Source organism: Anolis carolinensis, chromosome 2, assembly GCF_035594765.1.
Source record: "Anolis carolinensis isolate JA03-04 chromosome 2, rAnoCar3.1.pri, whole genome shotgun sequence".
NCBI classification, from domain to species: Eukaryota; Metazoa; Chordata; class Lepidosauria; order Squamata; family Dactyloidae; genus Anolis; species Anolis carolinensis.
The window spans coordinates 246,455,498-246,473,299 of NC_085842.1; the positions used below are offsets into that span (position 1 = coordinate 246,455,498).

At 40.2% G+C, this 17,802-nt stretch overlaps 1 protein-coding gene across 4 annotated transcripts in view; it reads right to left on the reverse strand.

The window, feature by feature from the left end:
• trpm6 (transient receptor potential cation channel subfamily M member 6) overlaps positions 1 to 17,802 on the reverse strand; it is a 102,499-nt gene that overhangs the window by 28,799 nt on the left and 55,898 nt on the right. For all 4 annotated transcript variants that reach the window (XM_062972001.1, XM_062971999.1, XM_062972000.1 and 1 more), the window contains 8 exons: positions 9,914 to 10,165; positions 8,975 to 9,149; positions 7,877 to 7,991; positions 6,729 to 6,934; positions 4,869 to 5,001; positions 3,259 to 4,325; positions 2,426 to 2,541; positions 183 to 309 (listed from right to left, as the gene is read on the reverse strand). In XM_062972001.1, coding sequence (XP_062828071.1) covers positions 183 to 309; positions 2,426 to 2,541; positions 3,259 to 4,325; positions 4,869 to 5,001; positions 6,729 to 6,934; positions 7,877 to 7,991; positions 8,975 to 9,149; positions 9,914 to 10,165 — 2,191 coding nt within the window. The remainder of the gene's footprint in view (positions 1 to 182; positions 310 to 2,425; positions 2,542 to 3,258; positions 4,326 to 4,868; positions 5,002 to 6,728; positions 6,935 to 7,876; positions 7,992 to 8,974; positions 9,150 to 9,913; positions 10,166 to 17,802) is intronic.

A 17,802-nucleotide genomic window follows, 5' to 3' on the forward strand; every position in this document is an offset into this window, starting at 1 on the left:
TACATATTTGTTTAGAAGTTTGTTATCTACTAGTGGTGAGTCTGCAACTATGACCTGTTAGCTTCTTCCTCCAGCATTTACAGTCCTTCACAAGAAATTTAACAATCTTTCTCTAGAAATTGTTCTTGTAAACTGAAGTCACCAAGGATGCAGCATACTTTTATTCCCTTAGGACTGCATACTTAGCTGACTGAAGTGAGACACAGCTGGCCAGTTGGTTCTGTGTTCCTGCTTATTTCCTAAAGTTTGGATCTCCAATGGCTCTCTGCTGATTTGGGTACTCTGTGGACAACTGTCTACTGTGATTACCTGCAAAGAGAAAAGAGAAGTAAGTGTTTAGGAAAGTACTTACAGGGCTTCCATTTTCACCTAATCCAAATGGAAATGTCCATTGTCCACAATGGGAGCATCACATAATTAATTTCAAATGCCACATAAATCAAGCAATATGTTAACAAAGCAGAAAGAAAATAAAAATAATCCAACAATTTTTGTTGGAAATCAAGGCCAGGTTTTTTTTTAAATGAACAATGAAATAGTGTAATTCATGGATTTAGTATCAGATCCTGGGATATAGGGGCACTGTGGAAGGGGCTTTTGGCAGAGTAGGCTAAAGACCTTGTAAAAATTAATTCCATAACACTGAAGCTCCCCTTCCACACAGCTGAATAAAGTCCCACATTTTCTGCTTTGAACTGGAATATATGGCAGTGTGGGATTTTCTGCCTTGATATTCTGAAATAAAGGGCTGCGTGGAAGGGCCCTATGTGAACCCTGCCTATCCCTCAGGCACCATTGTGGCTGAGGGGGTTGTTATGGCATGAAGTGGGCGGGGCCTAAAGGGGGTGGGGTCTACCCTTCTGACTGGCAGCCGGGGGAGACCGGCTCTTCCTCATCCTCCCCCCCCCCTTTCTAATTGTAGGTCTATGTGTTCCTGTGTGTGTGAGGAGGGAGGGAAGCCCCTCCAAGAAGAACAGCCCTGGCACCTGGCTCTCTCTCTCTACCTACTCTTCTCCATGTGCCAGGCTCCCCTGTTGGCTGTAAACACATTCGCCCCCCTCAGGGCAAGTGTGGAGAGTAAAGGGAAAAGGGGAGCATACCATTCCGGCCGAAAAGGGAGGGGGGAAGTGAAAAATAGATATAGGCCAATCTGTTTTTTTGGAGGGTTAGATGATCATTCCTTGGTATGTGATTAGTTTTGTGGCCAAATTTGTTGTGATTTGGCCCAATGGTTTTGTTGTTAACTCAGTCCTAATTATGCACATTATATTTTTATATATATAGATTCTGGGAAATAGTATTTAAGCAAATAAGAACAATAATAAAAATAAAGATAAAGAGCACACCAGAAGCAACATTGTTATCACTAAATGATATCCTCACAAAAAGTGAAGAAATTAACCTCCAATTTCTTAAGGTTAAATCAGTGAGACTGATAGTTGAAAAAATGGAAAGATAAAAGTGAAATCCAGTTAGAAGAATAGTACAGAGAAGTTTGGAACATAGCAATTAACAACAAACTGACTTTTTACATTAAGGTTAAAAAGGGAATATGGAAGCAAACAAACTTCTGAAAAATATGGGGGGGGGGGGAATGTACAGAATTTGTATTTACTGAAGGACAAGGGAAAAAACTTGCAACAGAAACAATGAAATTCTGGAAATAAAGAATAAGATAAATTGGTCCAAGTGAAGGTGAAACAAAGAAAAGGGAAAGGGACGAATTAGACAAATTGTATTAGAATTGTAAGTTCAGCATACTTTAAATAGGGAAAGTTTTAAACTAAATTAGGTGCTTCTTTATTATTACACCTATCATTTTATGTTATTAATTATGTTAAATGATTGTATCCTTGTTGACTTTACTTGTGGGTCTTATTAATACATTAAGAAATCTCCTTATCACAGTGTACTGTTTCAAAATGTTCTCTTGCATATTGTTTGTTACTATGTTTGGATTTTTGTTTTCTAGAATAAAAATCAAATACAACCATCTACCAGTCCTTTTGGCATGAGTGCACAGTGCTACTCACAGTTGTTCTGTGCTGTACCCTTATAGTTCATTGAATGCAATCCAATCTGGGTTTCCTCTCCTGGCACTATCTCTTGTTCCATTTTTTGATTGTTTCAATAAGGATGTTCATAGTAAAAGACAATCTAATGCCTCGTTTTGCACAAGTGCTAGCCCTTGTTTTCTGCAATTGTTTCTAAGAGATCACTATTAGTGTCACCCCTGACTACTACTGCTGCCTAGTAGCACTTTGGCACATGTCGTTTGGCTCCTCAAGAAACGCCTATGTGACATGGAAGATCTCACCAGCTGCGAACACACAATCCCACCACCACCACCACAGCAAAGTTAACTCTGCTATGCTTGTGCACACATAAAATGATTGCATGAAATTCTAATTCTGTTGCCACTTACTGGCACTTGAAGAGGTTTTTGTTTCTTTTTAAAAGACTTCCTTCCTTTAATTCCTTTAATTCCAGGTTTTGCTTTTGCCCAAACTGTTCGACGTAACTCAGTAGACTTTGATTGCTCTGGAAATAAAAGCAAGAGAAAAAATTGACATTCATATGTCAAAGTAGTACTTTCTAAAATACCTGAATGGACTTTCACATTTTACTCTCAGGTGAATGGGACATTTCAGTCCCCCAGGGTCACATTCTGTAGCAGAATTAACTAAGAACTAGAACTATAAAGTAGGTAGTTTTACAAGACCTAAAGAGTTGTAAATGACATCTCAGAATTTCAGCCACCTGCCATGTACAGGTTGGTTGGCTTTATAGACAAAATTGGAGTATGATTAAAATAGATATTGTGCTAATAAAGTCCCAGAATTGGAAGAGAGGACAATAACTAGCTCGGAGACAGAAGCTATGTTTCCTATGGGATTCTGAAAATTGTCATCCAAAAGAGTAGCATTTCCCAGCTCTGAACTACCCACAGCTACAATCTGACTAAACTGGACTCCATGACCCCTACACAGATGCAGAAATCTTTTTTTAATGGTAGGTGCTCTTGCACAGTGTACTCTTTATTTCTGTATTTGCTTTAAAAATATTCGTATCCTACCTCATGTAAAATTCAAGGTAGATATAAAAAAGGAAAGACAAATACCTACAAAAACAATATTTATTTTTAGAAAAGATGGAGGGAAACAACACACAGAAGGAGACTGGAAGTTAAAGCCAGAAGAACAGCAATAAAATAATATTAAATAGTGCTGACATTTAAAAAAAGAAACACATTATTGCCTTTTATTTTGTAGGTGTCCTCCATTTTTTCTGCACTCTGGGAGTAAAAGGCTTTGTTGAAAAAACTGTTTTTCCTAAGTGGACTGATCCAGAGTGATGTGCTGCTGCGGTGGAGTGGGAGGTGAGACTGGGAGCTGTCACTACTGTATCCTGACTTGTCAGAACTGGATTCTTTCATCTGCACATGATGAGGAACAGAACTGGAGTTGGTGGGAGAGATGCATGTCTGTTTTGACTTGTTAAAGAAGCTCTTATCTTCATCTTCCGTGAACCCCCAATTCACATAACCTCCTTCGGGCTCTTCCTGGTCATTTTGAAAAGGTTGAGAGATTTCACGGGTGATGTCAGGTATTTGTACAGCCATACGGTTTTCAATGGGGTTCTCAGCAACTATCTTGGTTGGCAAAAGTTCCAGTTCCTGACCTTGAGGGATCTTTCTTTCCACCTCAGCATCAACAATGTGTACATTTGGTTGATCACGCTGGCTTGATGACTTAGCTTTCAGTCCATCTTCCCGGAGTTCATTCAGAGAACCTGGAAAGACCAAGCTTAAGCCAGCATCTTCAGAAGTCTCTTGTTGACCAGAGGGAACCAGAAGGAACTGCCCATATTTAAATGTGGATTTACTCTCAGAAGACACCTCGGAAATGCAGGTATCATTTTTAGTCTCTTGTTCATGACGTTTGTCAGTTGATTTGACTTCACTGTAGTCTATGGAACCCAGAATATGATGATGACTCCTTGCCAAGGTTTTTTGAAGGGAAGGCGGCATGCTATAGTAATTGTACTTCTTATCACTCATATTGCCCATGCTGCTCAAAACCTCTGAATGCATAGCATTGCTCCAACTATGGGGAAGCTTTGTGTAGGTGACACGCTTCTTATCTACAAGGAGGGCTTCTTCTACTTGCAAAGTGTCCACAGCTGAAATTACTTTCAAGGTATCAACAGTTAAAACTGAGAGGTCTTGTAAATGTCCTAGTTGGCTGTCCAGGCCAAGCAAAGCATCTTTGATGAAAACCACTTTCTCATGCACCTCCTTCAGCTGTGAAAACATCTCTTCAACTCTAGGGGGAAAGAACACACACATAATACATATTCACAGAATACTGTTTGCTATATTGAATGGGCACCTTGTGCAGCTCCAAATGTTGTTGAACTGCCACTCCTATCAACTCTTTCTACTGGTTATGCTGACTAGGGCTCACAGGAGCTGCAGCCCAATAACATCTGAAGGACTACAGATCATCTACCCATTTCCTGTACTGCAAGAGATCATGCTGAAAGGACTGTTTTTCCTAAGCAGATTGAATGGACAAAATGCATTCCTTTCATTTTCCAGTAAGGTCTCAAGTAATGCCAATCCATCCTTAAAACAATACTATTGTATTTATTTGTACTAGGAACACTCAGAAAATTTAGTTTTCTCCAGAAGTGCTACCAGTCTGAACCACCATAATTTTTTTCTGAATTATAATCTAGAACTTATTTTGAGTTATATTACAACATTTTAAACTGAGATGTCAGAGTTCTTCTTATTTCCATACAACCCCTCCTAGGTCATGGATTGCAGTTAAAGCAATATTGCCAAGGGCAATGTTGAAATCTACCTTTCAGCAGTAACTCGGATCCTTTCACTGTCACTGGAGTGAAAGCTTTCATTCTTCTCATGAAGGTACTTTTCCACACATTGTTCTTCAAAGTCATGAAGTTTCTTTAACTCCTCATCACTCAGGTATAGCTCTGGAATAATGGCAATACGAACAATGTTTTAGCAACATTAGTACAGGTTGACAGAGCCAAGTATATATTAGCAAAAATCTCATCAGATGCTGTGCCTATTCATTAGGCAGAGTGGTACAACTGCTTTAATCAGGAATATTGGCAACTGATTCTGGGTTGAAGAGCAGCAAATTGTTAGCTATTTAATTTGTTACCACTGTATTTTTACTAAAAGACATGGAGAGGGCTGTTTGTGGGATTTCCTGCCACAAGTGCTAAAATAACTTGGCTGGCTTTGAATGGTAGTGGGGAGACATGTGCTATTCTAATATTGGCAAAAAAGTTCTCAGAAATCATTATGGAAATGTACAGTACATCCCTCCTTGATCATTGGCATTATGATCTACCCTATGAGTTGTTGTCATAAGGCTTCCAGAAGAACATTTTCTTTCACCCCAAAACATCTTGCATCATTATTGTGTGTCTTCATGTCATTTTCTGACTTACGGAAACCCTAAGAGACAAACCTATCATGATATTTTCTTAACAAGGTTTGCATTCTTCTGAGGGTAAGAAAGTGAGACTTGCCCAAGGCCACTCAATGGGTTTCCATCACTGAGTGGGGATTCAAATCCTGGTCTCCAGTTGCAGTCCACTGCTCAAACCACCACACAATGCATTATAATAACCTAAAACTTCAGTTGAACATTTTTCAATAGAGTTAAACATCAAAAGAAAGAGAAATTAAAGTTACCAAGGCAATGTGAACACAGCAAATAGAAGAATACCATGTGTGGTTGATTTTTATTGTCTCATCCTCCGCAATACTAGAAACTTTAGAACTCAAAGAAGTTTTAATGGCCAGGGCAATTGTTATTATTGAACATTTACTTATACAGAGCTACCCAGCTGAGAACTATAAAATCAAGCTTAAATTAGATAGTGTTTTATATATATATATATATATATATATATATATATATATATATATATATATATATACATATAGTGCATCTTTAATTATACTGGCCCAATAATTGAACAGATTGCTATCACAGAACAAAGTACAGGCAGCCCCCAAGTTATGAACAGAGTAGGTTCTGTAGGTTTGTTTTTGAGTTGAATTTGTATGTAAGTCAGAACAGGTACATTTTTAAGTGGAACGCCAGCTGAAATACATGTTTCTTAGCTTTGGGTTGCATAGGGAAGGGTTAACATTTCTGTGGAATTTTGTTTTGTTTTCTATCTGTGCTCCTTCAGAAGATTTCACTGCACTTTCTGTCCCAGTGACTATTGGATTTTAAAACATTTGACTAGTTGTGGAAACAAGGATTGGTGAGAAAACTTCAGTAGCGAACACCTTTTCCCCATAATAACTCTTCCAAAAGTGAATTTCCCTTCCTAGGGGTAGATTTCCCTCACTTCCTGTTGCCTCACCCCGTTCTTAATTATGCCTGTAACGGGTGGACTGCCTGTATGTGATATCAGGAACAGACCAGTCAATTCAAGTAAGTATTTGCAGCCATCTTCCACTTGGTGGTGCTGTGCTCTTGCATCTTACCATTTGTACCATGCTAGATAGTTCCAGAAAATCTATTACTGCTGAATACAAACTGACTGCTCTAAGAAGATGGAACAGACCTGACTTTCAGAGATAATACAAGCATCAATTATGGTACCATGTTAGTGAACTTTGCATTTGGTGATTTTATATACAGTTTGGTCCTTGTGTATGGAGGATTGCTTACTCAGTTCAACATGACCCTCTTCTTGATCCAGTCCATTTGGGAGCCGATGGTGGTGATGGCAGAGGCAATTTATGAGGATGCCAATGTGGTTGAGAATGATGAAAGGGGGTGGCAGCCATGGTTTTTCATGATACATCATGATATAGCGGTAACGGTTGTACTTCCAGAGTTTGTCCGATATGGATTTCATGTCAAAATAAACATTACTACAGATGTAGGGGGAAAGAAGAGGAAGATAAGTAAGAGTCCATGCAACTATCCTATATCTCATTAACAAGCCATTTTGTTGCCAAATGTAGTCTGTTGTCAAGAGAATGTAGCAGAGGTAAGATACAACAAACAATGCAACAACAAAAATGCACAACAAAAATGCAAAAGCACAGTAAAGTGTTGAGAAGTTGCAATTTGCAAATCGCATTTGAGATTTTGGACTTCTACTTCATACTAGAAACAAGATTTTATTAAGAAATCATGCTACACATAAATTAGGCACTTGTTGGCCAATCAAGATGATGTGGCTGTGGAACTACAAAGTTTTCCTAGGACTTGGAGTAAATTTATTATATTTATTATATTTATTTATACACTGCTTTATCTCCCCAAAGGGGACTCAAAGCTGTTTGACATAAAAGCGGCTTTGTCACTATGTGACTAAGACATAAAAACAAAATATGTATAATTTCTTCACAGTTCAATAATCTAGATTAGAATTGGACAATTATGGCCCTCCCAATGTTGCCATCAACACTGCAATTCTCATCAGAGAACTAGCCAATGGTGAGGGAGGGATCATGAGAGTTGCAGTCCCCGCCTAAAGGTTTTCTTTTGTCCATAGCTGAATATAATTTTCTCCGAGTTGCATCCAAATTTTAAAGTATCCAAATACAGTGCAGATAAGTAAGAATCTTTGCAGTGTATATGGGAGTTTATATCACTTGTAAGATAGGCCCAGAGGGCAACTACTGTACATACCAAAATGCTCCCTTGGTGTATTATGAACTGTTTTTGCTGTTTTTATCATCTTCTGTCTCCAGAAAGTTAACTTTTATCTATTTTCCCTTTGTATTATCTAGACTGGGTTACTTCGACATTATTCAGTCTATATTAATATTATCAGTAACATCACCTGAAATGTCTTATGCACTTACTTGAAGAAAGCAATCAGCAGATTGACCATGATGATATATTGTACAAAGAGATAGACAGCTTGAAGAAAAGGTGTAAGAAAGGAACCTGGAGGACAGTCTGGGTTTGATTCACAAGCTATAAATAAAACATAAAATAAAGTATATATAAAAACTGGTATAGGAATAGAAAGCTAATCAATCATGTAACTTCCATTTATAGGTTAAGAACCCCAGCAAAACTTAAAAGAAGAATTAAGCTTCATTTACCTTTTATGCTAATGATAATAGCAATGAATGTAACACCTCTAGCAATTTGAAATGATTTCCTATATACAGATCTATATCTAATAATGAACGGGAATGTATATTTTTGCAGTTTAATTAAAAACATATCAGTAAAATATTTGAGTTCATTGCAAAGCAGATATGATTAAAAAATATTTTAAAAGGGAAAAAACTGAAAGTCTGCTGTGTTATCTATATATCTTTTCCTCATGGCAAATAAAAGTGTGCGGTAGCAGTATGTTCTATATCTGATCCTCTTTGGATCCTCCTCTGCTTAATAGATGGCCATTCTGTTTGAGCATCTGACCCATGTATGAAACAGTCAGATTGCAATGATATTACAGCAGGCCCTTGATATCTGAGGTTTGGTTCCAGAATCCCCTGTAGATACCAAAATATGTGGATACTCAAGACCCATTCTATACAATAGTGTCGTTAAATGGTGTACTTTATTTAAAATGCCAAAAACAAGACTTGCTTTTGAGGATTTTTCTGGATGTTTTCAAGATATGGATGGTTGAGTCCATGGATGCAGAATCAATGGATACACCGGACCAGCTTATTACCACAGAACTCTAGTTTTCAAAGCTCCATTAAAGGGCAAGCAGAACAGGCAGCCAAATTCCAGTGTGACTGTCTCATTAATACCCTGCAAATACGATTTCGTGTATCATAGAAGCTTAAAGTGTCTTATTAATCTCACTTTGCAGAATGCAATTGACACAGTCTCTTGCCACTCTTTCATTATTAGATTGGAATGGCTGTGTTAAGAGATGCATATTATAATCATTTACACTTATGCCACACACAGAATTTGAATAAAAGTGAACTTACCATCAATTTCTGCTGCATATACTTCTCCAAACATCATCCAATAAGGCTGGAATACAATGTCTCGTGCAAGAGTCCACGATGGTTGTTCATGTGGTGAAAGTATTGCTTTTCTAGAAACTCCAAAACTTAGCAATACTATGGCCATCATAATTACAATATAAAACATATTTGCTGTCTGCGTGATAGAAAAATAAAGCATTGTGGTCAGAGGGGCATGATTTTTCATGCAAGAAAAAATACAGCATTGGATCCTGACTTGCAAGATTTTGTTAATTTAAATATTGTTTTGCACAGGATGACAACCCCACAAATTTTTAGCATTTTCTTGAGCAAGGAATACCCAGTGATGATTTTATCAGTTCCTTCCTCTGAAATATAGCTTACAACACCAGGTACTGGTTGACCATTTCCCATTCAAGTCCTAATCTTGTTTGACCCTGTTTGGCAAATCAACAATTATGGAAGTTTCATGATTCAGTAGGCCTACTCTAATTGGGCTCAGAATTGGATCTAGACCATAAATGTTAATTATTATTAGACCAATAACACTTAGGGGGAGGCCTACAGTGCACCGGTATTTAAAATATGTTTTAAATGCATTAAGAACATATTAATCGGTGACTGTAGCTATAAGAGCAAATGGAACCTCTATGTTCCTGTATTGTTGGCATCTTATCATAGATGAGAGGTGTCAAACTCATTTTGACTTAGGACTATATCAGCCTTACGGTTGCCTTTAGAAGACCATTTGTAATTGTAAGACTGGCATTGAAAGCCTAATGCATGGCACTATATAAAGAAATGAATAATAACAATAATAGGAAACATTACTGTTAATATGGAACATCCCTATGTGAAGATTTAGCATATGCAATTCTCTTTAAAGCTCTATCCTAAGGAAAAAAATGGAAAACCCATTAGGAAAAGCAAACTACTTACCATCTTCCCAATCATGGTCAGATATGGGCCTGCATGCTGATTCACAGCAAAGAAATCTAGGAGCCTGGTATACCAGAATATTATATCGAGGCAGTAAATTAACCTTCCCACTGTTTGGAGGGGGAGATCAGCCCAGCGCAAGCCAAAACCAATCATGAACAAGATGATAGCAACAGAATCTGTAAAATTCCAGTACTCATAAATCCACACTTTCACCTTTTGGCTGAACTTCCCTGGCTCTGAAATAAATATCTAGAAGGAAGAAAGAAAGTCACTTGATTTTTTTATGAATATGAACATTTATGAGCATGAGCATGAAAACATTATATATCTCCATTGAGATTTCTGCGAAACATGAAGTAACCAAAAGAGGTCACATTTTACCTGGAGTTTTCTGGGTCACCAGTGCCCTACGTCCCTATGGCTCATATCTACTCTTGTTATTTAACCTAATTAATCCTGCACACCATTTTATCATATTAACAGTGGTTACAGTTGGTCCTTCATACTTGTGGATTTAACTTGACGTGATTAATTTGTTTTCTTTAGGAATCTCTAGATCCTCGAGGGTGCCTGAATGGTCATCCCCTGCCAGAAGTTCATCACAGAGTAACCCTAGTGGATCAAGTGATTCCTAGAGAGATGTTTTATTGGGTAAAAGGATAGGGTCCTTGTGTTCATCCCATCACCACAAACTTTTCAAAGAGATACTGTATCCCTAACCCCAGTGAGGGATTATCATATTTCCAGATTTCTCTTGATTTGACTTTTCCATACTTCTCTGTAACATAACACTAAATACATTTCAGAAATCAGAAGAAGCTGTTGTTGATTATTGTCTCAGAAAACAGGGTAGGCTACATTTTAACAATTGCTAGAGCAGGATTTCTCAACCAGATTTCTACAGAACTCTAGGGTTTCACATGAGATCACTAAGAGTTCCTCAGAAATTGTAAATGAGAAAAAAGCTGAGCAGCATATATGATTTTATATTATTTTTATGCAGATTTTATAATCTGTCTCTGTTTGTTGGAGCTTATCACACAAGTCAGGCAAATCACAATTACAGCAGAACAGCAGCATCTTTGGCTAGGATCTACTTATCTCAGGGCGTTACTCCTTCCCCATGACTCTTGGTGAGAAACATTCTATAAAACATTTCTTTTACAAATAGAAAGAATCCATTAGTGAGCTTCTTTTTGTCAAAGAAATGCTTTCTAAGAGCCTCCCCTGAAGGTCATATGATAAGTCCTTCTGTAATTGCAACTCAGCTGTCTTGTGCGCTTAGGCCCATAGCAGGGAATCATACCAGTCTTTGTGAAGCAAAATCCAGCAGTCAATTGGGAGCTTCCTAATGCATATTGCAGGCTTCTCAGTGACCGTCCTAATCATGGAGGAGGGGTGGAAGTATAACTATGTGCCAAACTAATAGGTTACTGCCAGGTAACCCACATGCAGAAGCATGTATGGGATTACAACTTGCACACACCCACAAACAAAGCAGATCCACTTGCACAATGACTGGTTGTACTAACTAAATGTTCATACAGCCACAGAAGTTAAGTATTTATTGGTCTTTTATGTTCACTTTTTTCAATGCAAATGATTTCTATTCATGATATCAAGATATCTTTCACTATGCTGAATCTCAGATCTAAATCAAATCAAAATTGCATTATTTCAAATACCATATGAAGGAACTGGAACATATTAATCAAGTTAATCCCCTTTTTTCAATATAACTGGAATTTGTCTGCCTATGTTTGAATATATATTTACCACATATATTCGTGTATAAGTTGATCTCAAGACTAGACTGACAAAACGTTTGGGGATCAAAAGTATGGATTTTGATATGACTTATGAATAAATAGAGCAGGGGTCCCCAAACTTTTTATGCAGAGGGCCAGTCCACAATCCTTCAAACTGTTGAGGGGCCAAATTATCATTTGAAAAAAAAATACAAACAAATTCCGATGTACACTACACGTCTTATTTGTAGTGCAAAAACAACAACAACAACAACAACAACAACGAAATAACAATAAAAGCGTAATACAATATTTAAAAATAAAAACAATTTTAACCAACATACATTTATCAGGATTTCAATGGGAAGTGTGGGCCTGCTTATGGCCAATGAGATAATCAAGTTAATTAGGATTGTTGTTGTTGTTGTTGTTGTTGTTGTTGTTGTGTGCCTTCAAGTCATTTCAGACTTTGGGCAAGCCTAAGTCTAAAATTTATTTATTTATTTACTACATTTGTATCACACCCTTCTCACCCCAAAGGGAACTCAGAGTGGCTTACAAATTATATGTACATACAATATGTTATATTGTCAGCATAGCACACTATTAGCATTATATATTACTATATTGAACTATGCCACTATACTGTAATATTATTAGTAATATTATTAGTAATATATAATTAATACTATTGTATGGTATTATTATTATTAGTGTTATATTACATTACAATATTATTATCAATATTATATGTATATACAATATATTATATTATAAAACTGAGGGTGGGGGCCAGGTAAATGACCTTGGAGGGCCGCATCCGGCCCCCGGGCCTTAGTTTGGGGACCCCTGGCCAATGAGATAATCAAGTTAATTAGGATTGTTGTTGTTGTTGTTGTTGTTGTGTGCCTTCAAGTCATTTCAGACTTTGGGCAAGCCTAAGTCTAAAATTTATTTATTTATTTACTACATTTGTATCACACCCTTCTCACCCCAAAGGGAACTCAGAGTGGCTTACAAATTATATGTACATACAATATGTTATATTGTCAGCATAGCACACTATTAGCATTATATATTACTATATTGAACTATGCCACTATACTGTAATATTATTAGTAATATTATTTGTGCCGTCCGCCGGACAATAAAAAACTATAAAATTGAAACGTGCTGTCCTTTATCCGGGCGAACTGCAAATCCCTATAAGCTGTCCTATAGATATTGAACGACTGAGTCTGGATAACTTCAAAAAGGATGTTTATTCATACAAGGTTGTAAACCTGGCACAGATCTTAAAGTTGCAGAAAATGAAACAAATTTCTATAGGTTTTAGTTGCAGAATTATCCCTGGTTCCAGAAGGCAAAGGTGATTATAAAACCACTATACCCTAATCACGCTGCCTATATTAGAAGGAGAAACTCTTTCCTTCCCTATCTTTACAGCAAAGATTAGTTCTAGAAGCGACAGAATAACCCTGCTCCTATAACTAGATTTCCTATTCCAGATCAATATAATTCAATACTTATCTAATTTGGATAGGCTTAGATTGGCCTGGTTTTGAGGATGATTTGTCCCAGTTAGCCTTGCACAGCTCCAGCACGTTGGAAAACTATAGCCAGAATGAAGCTCCAAAATGGAGACTAGACCCTGGTAAAAAGGGCGGTCCTAAGATGTTGCACTCTTTGACCAATCACTGCAAAGAAAACTGCAGCCAGCTTTTGCAGATTCCAAGCCACTTTTCCTGGGCTTTGCAGCCAGAGGCTGAAACAAGATGCAAAGGAGGGAAAACAAACAAACGACCAATAGGTAAGGCAAACCATCGTCCTGGGGGACGGAACACTCCCCGCTAAATTCCCAGGATGTGGGAATTTACCAATCAAAAACATACAAACACCTTTGTATACACAACAATAAAACAGTATAAAACTTACACACTTTGGACAGGCAACACGAAATTGCTGGTTGGTCTGTCCAGGACAGACATTTTGTCCTTACTATGAGTCTTTACCTGAACTTTTCTAACCTTACCGTCAGGGCAAGGAAAGGTCTTTAGTATAATGCCCATAGGCCAGGCATAGCGGGGCAAGTCTTTGTCCTTTAGCAACACAAGGTTTCCCACCTTGAAATTGTCCTCTGGGGTTTGCCAGAGTCTTCTGGTTGGAAGCTGGCTTAAGTATTCGGCCTTCCACCTCTTCCAGAAGTGGTTGGCTAAGGTCTGCACATGCAAAATTGGTGCCACAGTCCGATCGAATTGACTTAATTGGCCCACTGAGGGCTATGAACCTTTTCAATGCGTTTATGAATGATGAAGTGTCCATTCCCTCTGCAACCTCTATATGGACAGCTCGTACTGACAAACAAGTAAACAAAACCGCACATCTTTTGTTATTTACAACACCACCCCTGGTTTTCCTAGTGACAACCTCCCAAGGACCAAACACATCGATTCCCACATGGGAAAGGGGTGGGTCTGTCAAAGTCCTATCCTGAGGTAGTTCTGCCATTAACTGACTTTGACAGTTACGTCTGAGTCGCCGACATTTGACACACTTAAAAATAACACTGCTGACCAAACTTTTAGCATTTACCACCCACAGGCCTTCATTTCTAAGGGTCGCCTCAGTCAGAGTTCTACCCTGATGATGGATTTTCTCATGGTAGTGACGAACCAACAACAAAGCAATATGGCTATTGGGGGGTACAATGATGGGGTTCTTTGTACACACTTTGAGTTTAGCCTTAGCTAACCTCCCTCCCACTCTTAAAATGCCCTCCTTGTCTAGAAATGGGTTTAACTCACGCAAGAAACTCCGGCTGGGGGTGTCAAGCGCTTGTTCTAACCTGGCTATTTCTAGACTAAACTCATGCCTCTGAACTGACCTGAATATGACGCTCTTAGCCTTTATCATATCCTGGACCTGTAAAGGCTCACTATCTTTGCAAGCCAAACGATGTATAAGCCTAGCTACTGCTCTAAGAAGACTGTGCCACTCCGAAAAACGTTCAAAACGGTGTGGTTCCAGGCAAGATCTTTGGCCCATCTTGATTTCTGTGGTTGATTTGCAGGCTTTCACCTCTGCACTTCGTGAGACTTGAGCATTCATAATGTCCGAAAACCTTTGCTCATCTTTCGAGAGCGCTGTGGCTTCGTCTCTCTCAGAGACTTTGAAGATGGAGGAATACTCTGGAGTTATTGCTTGGCAGTAGACCGAGATATGACTTAGGCAACTGCGCACAAGTGTAGGACGTCCACCTTTAAGCACCTGTGCTTGATTGGAGTCCAACGACGATGGTGGGTGCATCTTGTTTATGCACACTGGGCCTATGACTGTCCAGCCTAATGGCAATTGTTGTGCGATAGGTGCACCTGGAGGTCCTTTAACTTGGTCGTTCACACAGAACAAGCTCGGGCAGTCCGAGCCAAGCAAAAGGGCAATGTCCACATCTGGCCGAAAGGCTGGTATAGCATTCTTTAACCGTCGCAAATGTGGATGAGCCTCCACAACTTCTCTAGTTACAATTTGTTTTTTGTTCCGAGGGATGGAGGAACACTCAATCAGGTCTGGCAACTTGAACTGTCTCTTCTGGTCGCAAGAGGAGACAACAAAGCCAGATGCTATGCGACCCTGCAACTTCTTTTTTCCTGCACACGTAGTCATAGTGTAGTCGACCATCTTGGTTTTAAGGTCAAACATGCGGAAGAACTCTGGAGTAGCCAGGGAGGCGTCGCTCTGTGAATCCAGGGCCACATAGAGTCTCTTTCTAAGCCAAGGGCTCTTGGCTGGATATACATCCGCTAGGCAGATAGGATGACAAACTCTGTACTGGTGCACGTCAGAGCATAGTTCAGTACAGGCGACCGATGGAGCATCCTCCTGCATCCGTGACGCGGCCTGCATGTTGGTGGCATCAGTAGATGACCCTTCTTTGGAAGACGTGTCCCCTTTGGCGCGGGAGACAGCGTCAGAGTTGTGCATCGCGGTGCAATGCTTAAGGCTGTTACACCTTGCGCATTTGACGTCCTCTTTGCAGTTGGATGCAAAGTGAAGAGTTGCTCCACAGCACCTAAAACATATGCCCAGCTTCTGTACAATCTGTTGTCTTTCTTTATAAGGCTTCTTGCCAAATTCCCGGCAGTTGGCCAAACTGTGAGGCTTTTGGTGAATGGGGCAGAGCACCTCCTTCACCTCTGACTTGGATTCGTTGGCCCTGTGCTGAGTTTCAACAGCCTTAACACTAACCGGTCTTTTGGCCTCTCTGGATGGTTTTTTCTCCACTTTAGGTGCCTTCTCTGGCTGGGTCCCTTGGTATAAGGTGGGGAGGCCCGTCTGTGGATCATTCCTTTCTCTGGCTGCCCTGGTGATGAACTGGACCAAATGAGAAAATGGAGGGTATGCCTGGGAGTGGGCCTCCTTGTAGTTGAAGACCTCCTGTCCCCAGCGTTCTTGCAAAGTGAAGGGCAGCTTGGTCAAGATCTGCCTCTGGGACAGGTGCTGATCGAGGCACTTCAAACCGGGCAGTTCTGGATTCTCCTTGGCCGACTCTAATTCCGTAAGGAGATCGCTGAGGTCCCACAAGAGTTTGAAGTCTTTGAGTTTTAAAGCTGGGAACCTTTGGAGCTTGTCCATAAGAGATGCTTCAATCTCTGTGCTGGCCCCATACCTCTGCTGCAACCTGGCCCAGGCCTTTTCCAGGGCTTTGTCGGGATCGGCTACGTGGGCTGCGTAGATCTTCTTAACTTGTGAGGATGAGGCTGGGCCCAACCATGCAGCCAGAAGAGTCAGTTCTTCCTCAGGCAATAACTTTAAGTCTCTGATTGCTCTCTGGAAGGTGGCCTTCCAGAGAAGAAATTCCTCAGGCTTGTCCGAAAACTTTTCGACACCCTTGTCCTTAAGATCTCTTCTGGGGCTTCTGATGATGGAGACAAGCTGGGACTCTGGCGTCGAAGGGAACAATTGAGGAGTTTGCTGTTGTGGAGTGGACTCCCACCATGTACCTTGCGTCAACCTTTGGCCTCTTGGAGGGATGACATCGACCACTGACGAATCGATGGTTCCCTGTGCAGCTGTCTGTAGGGGCCAACTAGCGCTCGGCCTTGAGGCCCTGATTGACTGACCTAGGGTTTTAGCAGGAGGCACAGGTAGCTCGAGCAAGGGTGAGCTCCCCGCTATGACGCTCTGCTCTGCAGGAAACTCAAAAGTGACTTTGGGGCCCTGCTCTGGGTAAGGAGAGAAGTCTCCCTGTTCCTCATCCGAAAACTGGCTGTACATGCTGCCAAGGTGCGCAAACACTTTGGCAGAAGGGTTCTGTATTGGTAACTGGCTTACATTTTCTTCTGTGAGTGGCTCAATTAGGGCCTTGGCCAAAGTCTCAGCCCTTACCCTTTTGGCTGCGGCATCCATCTTTATTCTAAGCATCTCTATACGAGCCTGTTCTATTTGCATTTCGCTTTGTCTACGGGCCTGTTCCATTTGCATTTCGCTTTGTCTACGGGCCTGTTCTATTTGCAGTCGTTGCTCTTCTTCTTTAAAGGGAAGGGTGAGATCAGCTGCCTTAGCATCAGCCTCCGCCCCCGCTACCTTGCTCTTTAGCTCCAGACGTGCAGCCTCCTTAATGTGCAAGGCAGCTAGGGAAGAGATGGCACTCCCAGCAGCAGAAGACTTGCTAGAGTGGCTGTGTTTAGACGATGCACACTCCCTTAGTTTAGATACCTGGCTAGAGCGGTTGGACTTAAGACTAAGTGCCACAGCAGGTGATTTCAAAAGATTGGTCTCATGGCTGCATAAGGAAGCTAGGATTGCCCTCACCCTATTTTCTTTCTCATTAGTGTCAGCTAAAACACTCCCTATTTCTAACTCTGAATCCTTGGCGTTAATGCGCTCGAGGACCTGGACTATCTTAGACACTAAACCCCTCCAAAGACCGAAGGCTTCTTCGAGGTCTGTCTGTAATATGGCTGGCACCCTTGTGATACCCAAGCTCTCTATTCTGTCCATTAATGTTACAATTCGCTCCCATGCCGAACCTAACCTCACATGGAGGAGCTCCTTTTCATCTATTAGATGGGCTAGCATCTTGGCTGAAGGGTGCTTTATCCTTTGGGGCCTTTCATTCCTACTTTCAGCCTCAGAAGG